The sequence below is a fragment of the Poecilia formosa genome, unplaced genomic scaffold (genome assembly GCF_000485575.1).
Source record: "Poecilia formosa unplaced genomic scaffold, Poecilia_formosa-5.1.2 Scaffold1, whole genome shotgun sequence".
Classification (NCBI taxonomy): Eukaryota; Metazoa; Chordata; class Actinopteri; order Cyprinodontiformes; family Poeciliidae; genus Poecilia; species Poecilia formosa.
In genome coordinates, this window is record NW_006799940.1 from 1,170,779 (window position 1) to 1,191,663 (window position 20,885).

The following is a 20,885-nucleotide window of genomic DNA, read 5'->3' on the forward strand; positions in this document are numbered from 1 at the left end:
CCTCAGATTAGGGGAAAAAATTATTCCAAATACTAAAACTAAGAAAAATACTTACACCAAGAATAAAATCACCAAGTATTAAAAATAAAATGCTTCATTTCTCGTCTATTTTTGCACATTAAAATCATATTTTACACATATTAAATTTTAAGCTACAAAATGAACTAAATTGTTTATTTAGAATAATTTTTTCTTTTATGTATTTTTTTTTACTAGCTTAAATGTGACCTGTGATGCTTCTTTGAATATGTTAGGCTAGCTCAGTGGGCGATAAAAACATTTTCATTACATTTTTTGCACCAAATCATTCGTGCTGGAGCTCAGCCTGGGTTGCTAGGTAATGGGCTGGGCTTCACTGGGGTTGCTAGGTAACGGGCTGGGCTTCACTGGGGTTGCTAGGTAACGGCGCAGTGCCTGCTGATTTGTGACTTTCCGAAGGTTTTTGAAACATTTACTGCCAAAAACAGGCTAGATGTTTTTTATTTTTTTGCTTATAGAAGCAGTAAAAACCAAAATAAATGTACAGAAACGTGAATTTTGCATAACAGAGCCTCTTTAGATAGAAACTAGAGAAATGTTTTATTTGATTAGCACAATCGATAAGATGAATCGACTACTAACATAATAATTTACAACAGCTCTAATGATAGCTGATATATTGGTTAAATATTGTTTTACATCTTCCTGTATATTCTGAGACACTTACAGAACCTGAACAATAGTCCAGCTGTTATTTAAAGTCTATAACTCTTTGCCTCGTTCAGAAGAATGGAAAGTCTATTTTTACAGCGTATAAAACTGTTTTTCCTTATACCAGGAAGCAACTCCTGAGCCATGAACAGGGGAATTGTTTTTCACTTTATTCACACGGCCTCCAACTTCTGGGTTGCATTTGTTAGGCTTGTCACCGTCTTTCACTCCGACGCGTCTTTGATGGCCAGCAGATTTACGGGAGGAGCTCGGAGGAAGCCGCAGGTGATTCCAAACCCTTATTTCTGAGGAAACGTCTAAAGCGGCGCTAACCTGAATGAAGTAATCCTCTTCAGCTTGGAGGCTGGTATATCGTAGCCACACTCCTCCAGCACTTCCTGCCGGGCGATCTCCTCCAGCGACAGGTCCGGTTTGTCCACCAGGCCAGCGCAGAGCTCGTAGGTGACCCCCGCCGAGGCCGGGGGCCACGGGGACGAAGGAGAGCTCTCCTCGGCTGGGGCCGACTGGCCCTCTTGAGATTCGGAGGCGTCGCCCTCTTCGGCCTTCTCGGCGCCCTGAGAAGTCTTCGTCTTGGCCTTTTCCCACTCACACATGTAAACAGCTGCAGGTGCGAGACAGCAGAAGATTGATGGATATGAATTCATCAAACTGTGTTATATTTAAGGTTAAAAATGTAACCGTGTTCTCGGTTGTGGTTGTTTTTATCTAAACGAGATAAAAAGAGGGGATAAGTCACGGCCCAGACTTCCTTGAATTTAAAGCGCTGCTGCGATTTCTGATAAAAAAGCCGATTAAACATGTCGTTGTTTTAAAAGCGAAAGTGCACACCGGATGCTCAAAAGTCCAAATTTAGATCAGTGACAAAAAAATAAAAGGTACCTGGACGGAACTGCTTGACGAGGACAAAACAGTGAGAGGTGGTGTTGAAGAGCAGCACAGATACACTGCAAAATACAGGAAAAGTCATCGTTAAACACGCCAACATTTCATTTCAGGAGCAGGGATTCATTATAAAAGCCAAAAGCATCTTATGTTATAACATCCCTTCAAAAACAGCTCAGCATTTTCAGGCTTTTTCTTTGCAGTTTTTAGGGTTTAAATGTCATCTAAAGCCAAGTTTCCCACATATTTTGCATTTTCTTGTTGAATCTATTTGTTTGCATCTGATTCCACGTTGGAAGCTCAAATTTTTGCAGCTGTAAGTCAGACTGAGGAGTTTTTTTCTTTTCAGGATAACGATGTTTAACCTTACAGTCAAACCAACATGCAGGGATCATCAGATTTCAGGCTTGATTTTATCACACCGTACTTTATTCTCTTAAAGCAAGTTGTAGCCATTACAACTCCCTTTTAAAATGTAAATTTTAACATCAGGGGTGTCCAAGTAAGTAATAACTTGTTTTTAATCAATAATTTATTAATATTGTTGAATTTTTTTCTAGTTCCACTAGCAGATTATTTCACTTTTAATAAATTTTCCCCATGTTTTAAGCTAAATTATTGACTTAAAACAAGCTCCTATTTCTTCCTGAATGCAGTAGTTTTGACTGATTTCAAACGCACCAATATATTTGCGTTAGAAACTAAACCAAGATGTAAGATTTAGTGCTTTCCAGTGTAAGATTGAATCCCAGAACTGGTTTTTAAAAATAAAACAATTTGCATAAAACACTGCTCAGACAACAAACTTTATAAACGTCTTCATTAAGCTCCGTCAGATGACAAAGGTTTCCAAATTTATCTTCATATTGGAGTTTTCCTGTTCTAAACTCCTAAAAATAAAACCGATACTAAAATAAATGTCATTAGCCGGACTAACAATACTAAAATAAGAATCGGAATCTGGAGAGCAGCAGGTCACATCGCTGGGATTTCAACTCGTCGCAACCAGGATATGGAAATAAAACTAGAGCGAGGGTCAACGGTCACTGCCGTGTGTCCGTCCGTCCGTCCGTCCGTCCGTGTGTGTGTGTGTGTGTGTGTGTGTGTGTGTGTGTTTGTCGGTGAAAACTTGAAGCCTAGGGTCGGCGTTGGGAAAGCGGATGCGTCTGAGGTGGCAGGAAACCCTGCCCCGTCTTTCCCATGCTCAAAGGGAAACCAGGAGATTGCAGTGAAAAGTTTCTAACAATTCCTGAGACGATGATGAACTTCTCTTTGCATTTTTAAATTTCAGATGATGAAAAACACGTTTCGCGCTCAGTGCGCGCCAAAAATATACCTCATGTCAGCTAAATGTTTGTCTACAGGACAGATGGGTCTGCAGTTTGTGACACTGCCTTGGATAAGACAACAAAAAAGCGAGTGGGGGATTGCTGTGACTGAATAGACACTCAGTCGGGAGATAATCTGCATTTTTATTTATACTAACTGAAACATGTGGAGACGTGTTTTAAAGTCCCAAAACAGACATGAAGAATAGCAGGTAATACTTGAACTATAAAGCTGTTTGCCTGCAGGTTTGTTTGCATCATGTTTGTTGCTTCACTGCAAAAACACAAAATCTAACCAAATACCTGTATCTAGTTTCTACTGGGAATATTTTAGTTCACTTAATATAAGACAAAACTAACTTAAACGTACATTTTTAGCAAAACAAAAAATCTTGTTTTAAGTCAATAATTTCTTAATATTGTTGAAAAAGTACCAGATTATTTCACTCAAGACATTTTTACTGTATTATAAGTGAAATAATTTGCCAGTGGAACTAGAACTGGGTTGCTAGGTGACCAGCTGGGCCTGGCTGGCGTTGCTAGGTAACGGCACCAGTGGAACTCAAACTTTTTCATCAATATTAAGGACTTATTGAACTAAAACAAGCTCCTATTTCTTCAATTCAAATTCAAACATAGTTATTAATTCCAAACAGAAATTAAATAATGATAATTTTCTTGCTGAATATCTACTTTTAAGTTAGTTCTGTTTTATTTCAAGTGTACCAAGATATGAGCACTAGAAACTGGACCAAAATATGTCTTTGCAGTGCATATCCATGCGTTTCAAATATCTCAATAAATGAAGACCTGAAAATAATAGTCGTCATGAAGAAAATAGAAATAAATATAAATTACGTTAGACAATAGACGATATTAGACACAACATTCCGGTTCGGCCTGGACAGTTTTTACAGAATAGAAAAGGAAAACTTTGTCTCTGCTGATAATTGCGAATCTTTTGATGCTTTTTAAAAGGGTTTCACACCAGCAGCTTCAGAAACTCGGCTTCTTGCTGCTCCACTTCCTTTCTCAATCACTTCTTTCCTCTCTGCCACCTCGCTGAAAGCACAGAAACAAAAACAACCTTTTCCACTTTGCTGGCTTCCCAGAAGAACATGAGAGAGCTGCACATGTGACCAACGTTTTAGTTTTCTCTTCATAAAAATGTCGCTCGCTGATGGGAAGCAGCCAGAGAAACCCTTAAACTAACTTCCAAAAACACAACATATTGGAAAAATGTTATTGTTTTTATTAATATTTTTGTTACATTGCAAACACAAACGTCAGTACATTTTCTTGGTATTTTTTAATTTTGTTTTACTGACATCATTGTGTTGCTTTTTCCTGAAGCTAATCAGAAATTTCTGGCCAGTTTCAGTTCAAACAGCAGCCCGACGCACCACTCAGATCGCAGCTTCAGTGTTTCTCCTTGACTGAATAAAGGGCAACACTGGTGGTTGCCATGGTGACGCTATACCCCTGACTGGGCCGGGATTGGATTTCTGAGATCAGTATTTCCTCATTGATCTAATCGATTAGCCAAATATAGACACTGACAGACAGATGGACCATCTAGTCGCTTTAAAGTCTTTGTAGCTCAGATTTAGACTTTTATAAACGGGAGGTGCCGTCGCATAACTTATAAATTTTAACTTTAATTAGTTATTGATTAACTTTGGGCTCTGATGTCGTCTCCAATATCTCCAAAGACTTTCTGCTTCAGCTTAAACGTGATTTAGGCAAATTTAATGCTTAATTTGGCCTAAACAAAGCACAGCTCTTGGACTTAATAGGAACTTAGCAAACAATTTGTTCAACTTAAAAAGAGAAATCTTTTATGATTTAAAAAAAAATACATTTTTGTAAATCTCTTCAGTAACAGAAGAAGAACATGGGTCCATGTTTATTTTACTTATTAGGCCAAAAAGTTGGAAAAAAGAAACCAAAGTCGACCCCAGGACCTGGAGAGTTTTGGATACATTTCCATTTTGCAAGTTTATCTAATTTATCCTGCAAAGATCTTTGTTTTGCAAGCCAAAACATTTCCAATGTTCCCTGCATCACGAGGTGACTTACTTTAAATGTCACATGTGTCACCTAAAGGTCAGTACAAGGACTGCAAGTAAATATTACACTGTCTTCATTTCTCCTAAAGCTTCACATATTGTATTAAACGATTCAAAATTCTGAAAAGGAAACTATTTTTAAAACCCTTTATCTGCATAAACAGAGCTTTTATAATGAAAGTACACAAACAGGGAGCAATAGTTGTAACCAACATCTCCTTAAATAACAACCTGACATCACAGTTTAAAAAAAATACATGAAATAATGATTATGATCATATTTTTTTAGTAAAAAAAAAAAACACAAAGGCTGTGACTCTGGTTGCTCTGGAAAACTAATAAGAATAAAGTCAAAATTTAAACAAGTTGTAATTTGATTGCAGGGGAACTAAAGCGTCTAAAACTGGGGTGTCCAAATTGCGGCTCGGGGGCCATTTGTGGTCGTTGGATTAATTTTGTGTGGTCCTGGTCTGCAATTCAATAATGGCACAAATTTGGCACTCCAACACTTATTGTAATTATTTTAGGATGAGATTTTCTGTTTCATGTTTATATGTTCTTAAAAACAACACAAAGAATTTTTCTATTTTACGTTTTTACTCAAAAACAGACCCATCCATTACATTTGGCTGAAGAAAAGTCTTACTAAAAACATCTTATAGAGACTTAAGAAACGGAAATTAAAAATCCCAAAAAGGTAAATCACTGGAAATATTTAGGAAAACGTAAAATAGACAGAAATCATTTCTAATGGAAGAAAAAAAAAAGTAAAATTTTGGCCTCTGAATACTTTCAGTTTGGGGATTTCTACAAAATTTAAATACACAACTTTTAAATGCTTCTTCCTTTGAAAAAGACATTCCAGCACTGCAAACATAAATCAAACTCAATTCAACAGAAATCCAGAAACAATCCCAGGTTCCTTTCCCTGCAACAACCCAGCAGGATTTCCTCTTTGTGAATAGCTACCTGTCGCCAGGGGAAATCTTTTGTTAGAAACACAGGTTCGACATTTACCGCCTTTCTCTCTGGGGAGCCGTTTCTTTAACAACAATCTCTGTTTGGGGTCAGTAGTGCAGGAAAGAGGCTAGAAATGACCTGAGAGTGACCTCAGGGCATCACTGGGGCTTTGGCACCCAAGTGTCAGATTTCTGTTACAGTTTAGAGTTTTATTACCATTTTATTTCATGTAAAAAACACAAAAAAGCAGGTGCAACGTCCCCTGAAAACAACCATCTTTAACTCAACCATTCAGCCATAAAGGAGTAAAAATACCAGATTTATTAAAGTTGCATTTCAGAGAGAATCAGGATTTAAAAATGTTTTATTTAGTAAACTGTGTAGCAGAAAAACTTTCTAAAATTAATCCAAACTAACAGGTATGTTTATTTCCAGATTACAGAGAGTTACATGGGGTTCCCAAAGTGAAGGCCGGGGGCCGTTTATGGCCCTGGCAGTGATTTGGCGCGGTCCACCAACTGCAATTCAGATATGATACAAATTTATAATTTGGGTAAATTTATATCGGGCGTGATTTTCTTATAACAGAAAGTGTTCATCTTTTTATAACTAAGCTTTTATAATAAGAAGAACCAAGTTCATCCAAAGACTTTTACTAGAAAAACCAACGTTCCTGCACACAAATCAGCTTTTATCTAAACTTGGCTAAATATGGCAAACGTTTTGAAAGAAAATGAACAAAATCCTGTTTTAATAACAGTGAATTTAATAATTTCAGCTAAAAGTCTTTTAATACAAAAACGTGCAAAATCCTGTTTAAATTTTGGATTTGGAATAAATAACACCCGTTTCCTACAAAAAAAAAATTATTTGCTTGATTTAATTTTGCTTTTGTACATTTTCTTAGCCTGTAAGTAGTTTAGACTATTATTTTTGATAAAAAAGTTTGAACACACTGTTTTAAAGTGAAGCTTGAAGAGCTTCTTTTAATTAATGTTTCTTAATTAAAAGAACAAGCATGTTTTAGAGCTTTACAAGCACCGACAGTGACGTTTTCAGCACAATATTTAAACGGGACGCCAGTCCCAAACATGGCCGACTCATTTCCATCTTTGCGAACCGAGGCAGCGTTGAGCATTCGACAGGAGAAAATTCAGATTTTACCTGTCGTGACTCTGCATAAAGTCCCAGGATTTCTTTGTGCCATTCTGTGAAGAAGAAAGAAAAAAAAAAAAAAACAAGAATTAGAGTTTATGAAGCAAAATAACAGATTTCTGAATTCAGCTCTTCATGGTCTTTTCTGCTTGTTTTATTGTTTGTAGTGAGTAACAGGATAGTTGTGGAAAAAGGAAGACTTGATGTTCAGATTGAGGTTAATTTCATTTTTCTGAGCGTAAATTAGAAATTCCTTGGAAAGTGAAACTTTTCATGTCTGGAAGTGGAAATGATAAATTCCTCATGACTGAAACGTGACGCGTCTCTTCCTGCCTGCAGCGACGGAGACATCAGCTTCTGTTTTAATAGTTTACAGTCACATCATCATCATCAAATCACAAGGCTGAAAGCAAACACTTATTTCTGTTGATTTCCAAGATGGCGCCTGCAAACTAAATATAAATGACGGAAAAACTATTTTAGTTGTTTATATTTACATTTTTTGTCACTTTAACCACAAATTCAAGCAGCTTATCAATTAATACTATATGTAAGAAATGACTATAAAATAGAATTAGACAGTATCCACTTTTTGATACCATTAAAGCTCATTAAACTTAGTAACACTGGGGTTTACGGTATTACAATCTGCTTAGATATTTAGAATATGGGTTTTTACTAGTCCACATATTCAACTCATTATGATTATCCATTTCTAAATTTGTCTTAAGGCAAAAAGCCATCAAAATTATTTGTTTTTGTCTTCAAAACCAAAAAATAAAGATTCCAAAAAGTGTAAAATTCTGCAGTTTAACTTTGAGCAGTCCAGGTAACCCAGATTTTAAACTAGAGACGAAATAATTCATTAAAAGAGTCACAAAAAACAGAGAAACAGCCCTTTAGTTTAGCAAATGTAGGACACTAACCTAATCCTAACGTTAGCAGCTATTGGTACCAACAGTTCTAACTTGTTAGCATTGTTAAAAGCTATCGTTAGCATTTTTAGCAGCATCATTAGCATCTATTATTAGTAGTTATAATTAGCATTGTTAGCAGCTATAATTAGCATCGTTAGCAGATATTGTTGTTTCTCCATGTAAAACGAGGCATACTGCTACACAGCAGGCGTCAACAGGAAGTACTTTCTTGAATGTAAAGTATTTAATTTACCTACATACGTCTTACATCAGAGGTTTTTAATGATACAATTTGAAGCAACTGTGCTGCTATTTTTGGATTTCCTTCAAACACATTTAATATCAGACTGAAGGTGTTTGTACAATCTGCCACCTACACTGAATATTTAATATCAAGGAATATCATTAATTTATTTTCAGATTTAAAAAAACAAAATGGAAAAAAAACCTTTGTATTTGAAAATGCAATTAGCACAAACCACAGAGAGTTTACCCTTAAATATATGATGCATTAATAACCCTGTAGCTCCTGTAAATTCAACACTAATTTAGCCGATGTTGCTCTTTCCACATTGCATGCCATCATAAAAAGGGTAAGTTAGCCTACATTTTCAATGCCTAAGGAAATATGACCTTGATTCATATTTAGGCTACACCTCCTCTCCTCCCACAAGCTCAGTGAGACGCAGCGAAGAACGTTTTACCAGAGCAACACGAGACCCGGTGTGAGGCTGTGGTTCAGCGACACCTGAGAAAACGGCGCGAGTCGAGCTGAACGAGGCCAGAGTCGGATTTCTGCAGAGAATCAGCCTTCAAGGCTTCCAACAATGACTAAATCACATGAAGAAGACGACGGAGGACAAGCAGAGAGAGCAGTGAGCCCTCACTCCCAGCCATTAATCCAAGGACAAGACTGGAGTCTTAGCAGAACTACAGACTCTACCTACGTAATTACAATCCTAAAAATCCTGTCATGTCAAGAAGATGGTCCAATTCCTGCAGAGAACGTGAAGCCAAACCTCAGAAACCCGACATCAAAATGGATCTGAACCAAAACCATCAAGCATTTCAATGCATGAGTAACATGAGGTACATTGATACCAACAGAAGGAGTTTCATCCATCAAGCAAAAAAAAAAAAAACCACACACACCAATTTAATGGCATTTTCAGAGATATTTGGGGGTCAGGAGTCAAACTCAAAAATAATTTACTTTTCCAGAATTTACTTAATTCAAATATGCTCAAGCTAATTTCACTTTTTTGTTTAAAAAAAAAAGGTTTTAGTTGTAAACTACATTTGTAATACAAAAATTATGACAACTTGACCAAAACTGCCAAGATATGAAATATTGAAGTGGCAAATGCACTTGCTACAAATTCCAGGTCTTCGTTGTCTTGAATGTATTTTTTTATAACTCAGACTGCAGCTGGAAAAGTCCAACACAAACGAGTCGGAACCAAACCAAGTCAAGTTGATTAGTAAAGAAAATGTGATGAAAAATGACCAGAAATAGAAATTCAACTTGAATGGGTCAAATCCTTGTTTATACTGTTAAAATAATCAGTTTTCCAATTAACTGATCAATCAAGTCCAAACACGTGTTTTTATCAGGTTTGTCAGTTTTCTGGTAAATCTTGTGGCTTGTTTTGGTATGCAGGAAATTGAAGCTTTATTTTATTTTTTTAGTAAAATGGTTTTCTACTAATGAAAACATTATAATAAATTATATGTCTCTGATCTTTATAAAAACCCAGAGCCTTGATAGTGTTTACTGCAGTATGAAAATAGCAGAGCTTACATTTTTCAGTTTTAGTTAAATTAGCCGTTTGTGTCAAACATTGATGCACAGATGGGAGTTTTGTTTCTCAGCATGGTGAGATTTCAAGACGTGAAGTCCACGGGATTGTAGAAATCTCCAACCAATCCAAATAATATCAATTAGACATATTCAGTTTTGATCAGAATAAATCTAATAAGTGTGACTACATGTCTATTCCCAGGCAGGGTGTGAGGTGAAACCAACCCATTTCCTCTCTTCTTTCTCTGGTTTGCAGAGTACACAGATGGCGGGGTTTCCCTCATTACTTGGGCCACTTGCTGAGAGAGGAAGGGCGGGAAGAGCGCGAACGGCCCAGGGGAGACCGAGAGCCACGGCCGACATGGATTACGACAGAGAGATTAGCCCGTGGGGAGAGACGGAGGGAGAGACGGAGGGAGAGATGGAGGGAGGACAGGCAGCATACATGGAAATAATGCAGCCTCTGAAAGGCACCTGTGAGAACGGCCACTACAGGGAGGGATGCACAGGCTTGATCTTTAGGTACTTAAAGTTTAATTACCGTCTCTTAAACTCACCCTCACACGCCTGACAGCCGTGGCAGAGAAAAACCTCGAATGCTGTCCTCGAATACAACAGCACTTTAAATTTCTCCTCTCGTGTTTCGGCTTCAGTCTCATAAAAAGCTGTTGTAGATATATTTAAAAAATAAAAATAAAAAGAGGAGTAAGTTTTTGCCAAAAAATCTCAGAGATATTCTAGATTTCAGAAATTGAGAAATTTCAATTTCAATCAAAATTTTTGATTTTAGCAGAATCTTGACATTTCAAACTCTGAAATTTTCAAGTTTTTTCAGAAAATTTCTGATTAACCTCAAAATTTCTGAGTTTTTTTTTTCTTGAATTCTTTTTACTTCTCAAGGTCAGACATGTCCTTGTTTTTGTAGAAAATGTCTTAGATTAATGTAAAAATTTCAGATTTTTTTCTTTTTTTGTGTAAAATTTCAACTTTTTAAACTCAGAAAATTCCAAGTTTTTCCAGAATATTGTTGAGATTAATCTCAACATTTTTTAGATTTTTTTCTAACATTTTTTTTACTTTGCAAGTTCAGAAATGTCCTTGTTTTTTCTATGCAATTTCTGGGATTATTCTGAAAAATGTCTGATTTTATTTTTCAACTTTTGAAATATTTTAAGTTTTTTTTCCCCCAGAAATTTTCTGAAATTAATCTCAAACAAAATGTTCTAGCAACTTTTTTTTTTACTTCTCAACCTCAGAAATGTCCTTGTTTTATTTAGAAAACTTCTGACTTTTTTGGTGAAAATGACCTTTTTTAATCACAATGGCCCTGATATATACTGTCATATTTATCACAGAATAGATTTATCACTAGAGCTGCCTCACATAAACATCTACTTTTGTCTGAATACATCACTTTAGTTAAAAACTGATCAAACATTCTCTGAAACAGACACACTATACCAGTTTGGTTTTGCGTAGACAAACAGTTTCAGATGAATCACCGAAATCATTATGATGAATAAACTGGGGGCAATTATGCAGCTCTAAGTAGCAACTTGTGATTCTGTGACAGTGCCGGGTAAGACGGATAAGAGGGGTTTCCTGGAGTCAACGAGGGACAATCACCTGCTTTGTAGAGGGAGATGAGACAAAACACCTCTAGACATCAATGAATCAGAGAGCCTCTTGCACAAAGCATTACCCACTTCCACGGTTTGCGTGGAAGCGGGAGCAGATTTGGTCACCGGCTCAGCTGCAGATGTACAGGCGACGAGCATAAAAAGATTGGAGGACACACTCTGTAAAGGAGACAGAAAAGCGTTTGTCTCTGAACAGCTCTTCCTGAGCTCCAATGGGAAAACAATGAAGATGAAACGTTGGCAAGAACAAGAGAGCCCAGCATCATTTCTCTCTGTTATCCAACTGCTGTCTTCTCATTATATTCAACCCTTACATCCTCTGTTTTAGCTCATCAAACTAAATATCTCCTCAAAAACCCTTTACTTTGTGCAGCAATGACACAAAAAGACTTCAATCATCCCTGCTGAAGGCTACCAACTTAAACTTAACTGCCCTAAGCAGCTTTTTTGGGGGGGGGCCCAGACCAACATGTCATGATTTATCATTCCTAAGCTACTCACCTACAATCATTAGCATCATTTGTAATTAGCATGCAGCATGCCAGTGAAATTATGGCTATTGATTTTAATCTTACAGGAGTAACAAAGTAAAACAAAATCATTTAGATTTTGAAATGCAGAGTGGTATCTAATCGTTTCATTTCATTTTAACTATTTGAAAGTAACATTAGCTGATGACACTAAATTTAATATCTTATGTTTCCCCAACAGTGGCAGCAGCCATCAACAGGAACAGATGAATCATTATTATTTTATTATTTATCAAAACAATACAGAAATTGTTTTCCTATGTGTAGTAGCACTGAGTTTGTAATATTCAATGTTATTTAAAATGTATGTATATTTGTCTATCATGCTAGTTTGGTGCTCTTGGGGGCCCCTGGTGGCCCTGCCCCTCAATCACTCGAGGAAGATTTTTCTCAGCAGATTTTTTGTTGATGTGGTGAACACATTAAATAAATTAGGTTTTCAGATGGTCACCTCCAAATTAGATCTAATCGACTTGGTTTTTAGTGTGTAACCAACCAAACACCAAATGCAAGGACAATCCTGTTTCACTTTGGGCGCATGTCCCACATGGACATTTCAAAAAGCCACATGTTAGACTGCAGAGCTCAGCAAGTACGATTAGCCATCATTACTAACTACTTTAGTGTTACTTCATTTATCTCTTCATGCTTGCAAAGCAAAAACAGGGTTTCCCCCAGTGTATCATAAGCCTGGTGTGCCACCAGGCTTTTCCTGTGCCTCCACCAGGCTAAGCATTACTTATTTATTTAAGTCTTTTTAAAATGTTTGCAATTTTTAAGACTTCATAATTGGTGTTCAGGTGTAAGTCTTCCAATCTCTGAACAAGACATGATTATCAAGTGATATTTTCCAAGTCAACTTTAAACATTTTTAACTCAAAAGCACGACGGGCGCTGGATGAATGACTGCACTAGCACCCAACCACTGGGCTTAGCAAGTTTTATGGGGGAAACGCTGCAAAACTTTAGGATTCCTTCAGCCAGCTGACTGGCAGTAAGCAGCAACAGGAAGGGAATGACCAAAACTCTATTTTTCTATGCTTTATGTATTTGGAAATTTGAAAACTTAACCCTAAAGCCTTAATATGGACCTTGATGGACTCCCATCAATTCTTGTCCACAACCAAGATTTTTAAACTACAAAGAAATGAGAAATCCCCTGAGCTCAAAAGCAGCAAATTAGCTAACTTAATTTGTGACTTAAAAACAGATTTATCCTGGACAGCAGCCTGTGTTTGTGTTTGTCTACTTCTCGCTTTGTTTGAGACCATACGGACACACAGACTTGAACTTGGCTTTCTTTCAGTGAGAGCATTCATTATTATACTGTACTCTGCTGTAATCCAGTGGCATTAAACTAACACAACATACTTCATTGATGCTTTATTATGCATAAAGAGGGTAAAAACAAAAGGCAGGCTATCTGTAAACACTCAAAATACATGATAATCAAGTGAAAAAACGTGGAAAGTATTTGAGTTTTCAAACAAGACTGAGTTAGTTTGACATCTGAGATCAACAAGTCTCACCTGCGTCAAAATCCACATTTAAAACATTAAAAACAGCATCTGCTGTCGCATTAAACTGCAAAAACACTGAATTTAGCCAACTAATGTATAATGTAAAGCATGCGCTGCCGTTAACGTGATGCCTGGAAATTAAACAGCCCTCTGTGGGCTACCGTTAGCAATTAGCCTGTTAGCTTAACAGTCGCCAGTTTAAATCAAACAAACAAAAGGTGACAACTGAATCAACGCGAGTGCAACACTGAACAAAGGAGGTTGGATTTCCCCGGCCTTTTAATTTAATTTAATGAGAATGAGCAGAGATGCCAAAGGTCGGGTTTTTAGCCTTCCTCGTCTTAGCTTTGCTGTAGCTGCTAAATGAATGGGGGGTTGGGCTAGCCTCCAGCATCCTCCATCCTCCAACAAGACAACAGATAACTCACCTGATTGTAGAGCACCCGGAACGGCTTCAGGTATTCGGACTCTGTGCACGGAACGACTTCAACGTTATTAATCTCTTCCATAATGTACAGCTGGAGCAGGATTTGGGGGTTTACCGAAGCCGTCTCCGCACACTGACAGTGAAGGAATGCCTACGGAATCCGGGAAAGGATACACGAGCTCTGATTCGAGTAATCTAATTAAATCAAGTCAATTAGGTTGTCCTTGGATTATTGTGGAAAGCGAGACGGTATTTAATCAGTTTTAGAGGTTATTAAGAAGAGGAAAACAAAAAACAATCGATCAAAATGTGTGAATTAAGCGGAATAATATGAAGCACATAATTTAATCCAGCTTGTAGCAGTTTGGTGGTTCGGTTATGTTTAATTTAGAACTGTTTGCCTGATAGCAGCATTTCTAAAATATATATATATACATATATATTCTCCAAAAGCACCTTTATCTTTTATTTGTGGGTAAAAGTTTTCTTCATTTTATACATTAATTGAAAAATCCCAGTTTTTTGTGCAGAGACATAATTCAGTTTGCTCTAAATGTTCTTTGTCTTTGTATATAAAATGTCTGTATGGAAGCATTGGTGCCTTGCAACAAGAAGGTCGTGAGTTTGACTCCCAGCCAGGAGTCTGTCTGCTCTCCATGTGCTCCCACTGGGTCTCTCTTGGTACTCCAGTTTCCTCCCAGTTAAAAAAAACAACACAACAGCTTCATTAATTAGTCTATTCAAAATACTCTTAGGTGTGTGTGTATTGTTGTTTGTTTCTAAAATACAAGTACTTTGGTCCTGGTTGTTATCACACAGGTTTTCCTTTTTTTCCAGTAAATATTTACATCATTTTCCTCGTTTTTGTAACTTTGTGATTAGATTAAAAATATTTTCAAATCTTAAGAAGATCTGATTATTTTTTTATAAAACCTTATATATACAGCATGCTGTCTTTATTAGCATAGCTAATAATATACATCTGTAAGTCTTACTAACATTGTCTGCAAAGGAAATATCTGTAAATATGTTTGAGAAAGGGGCATAATCAAAGCATGCCACTTAATTTGTAAACAACATGTCTTGTTTACAAAAAAAGAAAAGAAAAAAATTAAACTTGTTAAATTTGTGTTTACAATGCACTTGTTTACCTGTAGAAATGACAGCTAGCAAACAACCAAACAGTTGAAGCCGCTGCATGTCACCATTGTGCTTCAGTGTATTCCCAAAGCATAAGTGAGTTTACAGGTCAAATTAAACAAGCACAACAATGACAAACAGTCCCAGGTGGCCTTTGTACTATTTATAGGCCACAATATTTCTGGTATGTGCAAGTGAAGATAAAGTAAAACTTACATGTCCGTAAGAAGAGGTTTTGTCTCCAGACAGGAGTCACATCAGGTACAAACAACATGTCAAACAAAAAAAATAAAAGAATAAAGCACAAACAATGAGATATTTGATAACAAAATCCAATATTTAAAAACAGATCTGAGTATTTTACATGAGAAGTTGAAGGTGAAAGGTTAAGTTTTTCCAAGCATTTCTGTTTTGTTGCAAATTAAAAGAATTTTAGTATTGATCTGCAAATCTTCTGACTGTTACCAAACTGTGTGTACAACTGAATGTAATTTGAACAAAAAAAGTTTAAAGATATTATTAAAAGACTGAGAAACATCTCTTAGTTAAAGAATATAAAACAAAAATAATAATGGGCCAAGTAATGAGCCTGGTGGAACTTCAGGGGTTAAAAACAAAATTTTAATAAGAAAAGTCTAAACAGGACGAACACCTGCCCAATCTACAGCCAGAAAATGTAATTTTTTTGCTTTTTTTTGTGAAAAAAAGCAAAATCAAGAGGTGTTTTTACAAATTAAAGGTGAAAGGTCATCGGTTTTTCCGATGGCTTTTTTCTGATTTACTGGACATTAAAATAATTGAATTAAGAATCTTCTACTTCTGCGGAGCTGATACGATTTAAGATAGATGTACAACTGAATGTGATACGAATATAAATGCTTAAATGTGAAAATGTTAGTGAAAGCATCAAAACGAAAATAATAATGGGCCAATTATTGAGGCCTGTGGAACTCCAGGGGTTAAAAATAGCTTTCACAGAAATGTACTTATCAAATTTTACTACGAAACGTCTAAAGAGCCCGAAATGTCAGCCAGATGAACCAGTCAGTAAGAAAACAACGTACTCAGTGGTATTAAATGTCGGGTTAAGTGTCTTTTCTTAACATTTGAGGGATGTTAAAACTTAAAACTCAGGTCTTCTTGATGAAATTAGTTAACAAGCTGCTGTGATTTAGCAAATTTAAATCTCCTCCGTGACATTTCAGTGACCCCTCAAATCAAAGTCTCTCGTTAGATGAAACACGAACATAATTTCTGTCTCCCCAGTGTTAAATAATGAATAAGAGTTGGGTGTGGGACTTGTTTCTCACAAACCCAACCTTACGGGTGAGGCTACATGATGTCATCCTCTCATATCAATAACAGCCTGGAAAACAATCTTCAGAAACTCCAGTCTCAATGGAGTGGACTTCCTCCAGCCCAGTACCAGCCCAGTCCGCCGCCCACTGCACAAGGACAGGACGTAACACTTTCGCAAACTGATTTACATCGAAATAAATAAAGGCCAAGACCAAACAATGTGCAGACCCAAAGGAGGAACCGGCGTCTCTCCGCTCAATCTATATCAGCCAATCCGGGCAAGCTGCAGGGCACGATAAGACGGGAGGGACCGCTGAGTCGAGGCATTGTGCTGCGGGTCGCCTCCTCTGGTTTGCTGGCACACTCTGAGGGGAACACAAAGAAACGGCAGCAGACCGAAAGGCAGATGAAGCAACAAGAAGTTATAAATACATGAGCGGAGACGAACAATCACCATTCTCAAATCAGGCATGGATTTGTCAGAAACGACTCTGAAGGTTCTGATGAAGATTGTTCTTCTGTTTGTTTGTTTTGTGAAAAAGTAACGTAAGCTTTCCTGAACTTTTCCATTTCGTCACCTTCCTGAAATAATGGCCTAAGGTCAGATTTTCCAAATATTGCATAGGCAAAAAGAAACAAAATAAAAATAAAAATAAATTAAATGTCTTTTGAAACAAAAGAAGTTTTAGGCAATAATTTAAATTATTGTTTTAAATGAAGAAATGAAGAGCCCACTGCACTGAACCCGTTGAAAACCTCATGTGAACATCACCTACAAAGAGTTTTTTCCATGAGTTATCAGCCCTCAGTGAGAAACCGCGGCGCCCGTAACGTGCTAATCCCGTCCATGCGGGCGGCGGGTCCACAGCGGTCAGAACCAATTAGTGCTTCCACTCAGACGATGCAGCGCAGACGTCCATGGGATTCATCCAACACCAAACCTGGAGCCTCTAAAAGCCACTTTATCTGTATTTTTGTCTGTCCTCAAAGTTTCTATTTATTCAATAGTCTAAATTATTGTAACTTTAAAATGATTTTAAATGCTTTTAAAGTTAAAAACATAAAAATAAACAGCAGAAACTAATGTTTTTACATTTTCTCTGTAAAGATACTGTCAATTGTTTGTTTTTAGTATGTACTTTAAATGTTAGAACACAAAAGCTAAAACAATGATCTATAATTAAAGTATTTGTACTAATTTTAAAAATACATGTGTGAAACCTCAGAGTAGTAACTAGTTACATTTACTTGAGTAACGTTTTGCAAAAAATGTACTTTTACTGCGTTGTAGTAACTTTATTATGAAGTATCGCTTCTCTTTCTTGAGTACAATTTCTGGATACTCTACCCCAGGGGTGTCCAAAGTGCGGCCCGGGGGCCATTTGTGGCCCTTGGACTGAGTTTGTGTGGCCCCCAACAGCAGTTTGGCCCAATACAGTTTAAAGAAACCAACCAATCACAGACAGGAGGCGGGTCTTAGCGCTGCCAATCAATCTCATGAACATGCTGTTAAATGTGGTAATGGCGGAGAAACAATTTACATTAAAGAAAATGGTTTATCTCCCGTCATCAGTGGTCATGCTAACTAGCTTTAGCATTCACAACAGGATCTGCTGATGAGGAAAAGCAGCATACACATGAGCATGATTGACAGCGATAAAACTCTTCTGGTTCTGATTCACTGTTTCTAATTAGGAAGACAGAGAGAGAGGAGACAGAGGAGTTTGATTTTTTTCACAGATTATCTCAAGACAGTGACACTTTCAACAAAAATATTAAAATATACATATTTTTAATAAAAGTTACATACTGCAGCTTTAAATGAGGTTTTTCTACTAAATAGAAGAAATTTACCACAAAATATTTTGGAATTTCCTCAGTTTACAGAAAATTCCAGCTTAATACTTCAAGTGTAAGGATGATCAAGCATGCAGTATTTCCCTACATCACCAAATTTGACAATGACCCAATCTGAATCTTCTGATCCCAGAACACAATAGTGCCGTAAAACCCATACAGCTAGTTTTAGAGGTGAAAACGCCTGCCGTGGTCTATCCATAGCAAAGTTTATCAGTCAGGGTCAAGCAGGGATTTAGGCCTGGGCTTTGGGGAATGCACTTAACCAAGGTGGCAGCTGCGTCTCTGTTAGCGGGCCCAGGGTGTGGGTCAAGGTGGCCGCTTTCCGCCCACCCAGCAGTCTGGACGCTCAGCCGCCTTGGGTCTTGTCCAGGAGATGCTCCTAAGTCCTAAATCCCACCACCAGCGCTTGGACTTCAAAATAACACCCCACATCTACAGGGTGCTTGATAAGATCGCACAGATATGTGCACTTTGTGTCTTTGAGGTGTGTTGGGAGGTGATTGAGAAGCCGACATAGGCTATGCTCACACTGCAGCCTGAAGTGACCCAAATCCGATTTTTTGTGAAATCAGATTTTTTTTTGCGTGGTCGCTCACACTTCCAAAAAATTAGGAGACGACTTAAAATGCTCAGTTTCTCTTATTTTACTTTTCATAAGTGTATGTTTGAGTAAAATGAACATTGTTCTTTTATTCTATGAACTACTGACATGTCTCCAAAATTACAAGCAAACATTTAGTATTTATTTGCAGAAAATGAGAAATGGTCAAAATTAGGAAAAAGATGCAGAGCTTTCAGACTTAAAATAATGCTAAGGCAACAAGTTCATATTCATTTATAAACAATACTAATGTTTTAACTCAGGAAGAGTTCAGGAATCAATGTTTGGTGGAATAACCAGGAGGTTTTCAATGGATTCCAATGAAGTGGGCTCTTTATTTTTTCCAGAGCTGTTTCTGTTATCCAGTGTGAACTCCAAACAACCTGAAAGTGTCACGCATGCGCAGTGGAGGGCCCAATAGCGTCACACTTAGCGTGCTCAGTGTTTTGCCAACATCCCAAAAACCGGAAGAAGAAGAAATACTCAGTGTTTGCGGAAGTAAACATAGATGCTAACGGTGGAGCATATTTTACGATTTTAAAGTTGTTGTCCGACCGCAGCCAGCACAGTAACAATTTAATCCTCATTACCGTGTCCGCCATGGTGGTTGTTTTTCTCATAGACATCATATACGTAGACGCCTCATGGAGCGCTGAGTCGTACGTAACAGCGTCCTCCATCTTCTATGTGGCAGCAGAGCGATCGGAGCTCCTTAAGTCCTGTGCTGTGTGGACATATTTCAACCGTTTTACGAAACAAACTGGATTCATTGCCATTACCTCTCACAGGTAAGGATGAAAGATCAGAATTACTTGACTTTGCAGCCAGAAATTTGCTTCTAAACAACCTAAAAATATTTCCTATGTAGTTTAATTGGCCTGAAGTAACTGCTGGTTGTTAGCGTAGCAGCTAACGTTTTCATACTGTTTTCTAATGAGAGACAGCTGATGAAAAACCACTTAGAGGAGAAGTTCATTAAAAACCAGAGGATTTAGTGAGGAAAGATCAGTCAGGATCAGAGCTCGGGCTGCTGTTCTTCAGTCTGTTTCCCAGCTCAGCTTCTCCATGTCAGTATTTAGCTATAAAGATGCTACTTAATATTATTTTATTAAGTTAATAAAATAATAATTATTTTATTAACTTAAAATACTTTGTAGAACGGCACTTTATAAAGTTCGATCCATTCACTTGTATTAGCTTACTGGCACATATTCCACATTCAATATGGCGGACGCTGTCACGTATCGCAGCAACGGGCCGACCCGCTCCATTTGAAAAGATCAGATACGTATCGGATATCCAAGTGTCCTGGGTCGCATTCGGAAAAGAAATACAATCTTTGTTGTTCAGACTGTTATGAAAAGATCAGATACATGTCGCATTAAGACAAAAAATAAAAAATCGTATTTGGGTCACTTCAGGCTTTAGTGTGATCGGAGCCTTAAAGGAGTGATGGCGACAGAACGGAGTTATTAACTGATCCACTGCAGGGCTTTCTTGTCTTCAAATATATTACATTTAAAAACTAAATGTTGATTTAAACGAGCCAGCAGTTTTTTCACATCAATGGCTTTCTGTGAAAGTTGAAAACCTTCCATTTTGTACCCTTGTATTTTTAGAAAAAGCTGTTATTGTTTTCCTCTCCTGTGGCTTGCATGCCCCAGGATGTGTTCAAGGTCAGTATTCCTGTTTTGTCATCATTATTGTACAAGAGAATAGGCACCTCAGCCACAATGCTCAGGGTTTAGTGGGTTTCCTGGTACATGTTAGTCTTCTGCAGAAACAAACAGACCTGAGGGGGTTTCAGGGTGACGGAAAGTGAATGCTAAGGTGACTACAGATGTTTGAAATAACTCAAACTCAGCAGGAAGTTACAGTGAAGTAATCTACCTTAAAGATCTGAACCAAAATGGAGGTCAGCACTTGGTATGTTACAAAGTCTGGATGACAGCTTAAGTTTCTGTGGCGGTTGTTGGTCTTTTTATGGATAATCATTGAAAAATAAAATAATCTTGTTGATAAACTTACAAAAAACACAATAAGAT

The 20,885-nt window shown here is 37.3% G+C and overlaps 1 protein-coding gene across 1 annotated transcript; it reads right to left on the reverse strand.

The window, feature by feature from the left end:
- Window positions 1–560: 560 nt before the first annotated feature.
- On the reverse strand, window positions 561–14,139 carry LOC103155463 (uridine diphosphate glucose pyrophosphatase-like). The gene is made up of 4 exons (XM_007577265.2): window positions 13,942–14,139; window positions 7,115–7,158; window positions 1,591–1,655; window positions 561–1,312 (listed from the first exon to the last, which is right to left on the reverse strand). The coding sequence occupies exons 1-4, from the start codon at window positions 14,020–14,022 to the stop codon at window positions 1,008–1,010; spliced, it is 495 nt and encodes a 164-aa protein (XP_007577327.1). The 5' UTR covers window positions 14,023–14,139; the 3' UTR covers window positions 561–1,007.
- Between the last annotated feature and the right edge of the window lie 6,746 nt (window positions 14,140–20,885).

What these genes read in the sequence shown, in the direction of transcription:
- LOC103155463 (XM_007577265.2), bottom strand. Translation starts at nt 14,022, where the DNA reads ATGGAAGAGATTAATAACGTTGAAGTCGTTCCGTGCACAGAGTCCGAA. An exon ending in TCCGGGTGCTCTACAATCAG is followed by an intron (nt 7,159 to 13,941) that starts GTGAGTTATCTG and finishes TCTTCTTCACAG; the next exon opens with AATGGCACAAAGAAATCCTG. An exon ending in CGTCAAGCAGTTCCGTCCAG is followed by an intron (nt 1,313 to 1,590) that starts GTACCTTTTATT and finishes TCGCACCTGCAG; the next exon opens with CTGTTTACATGTGTGAGTGG.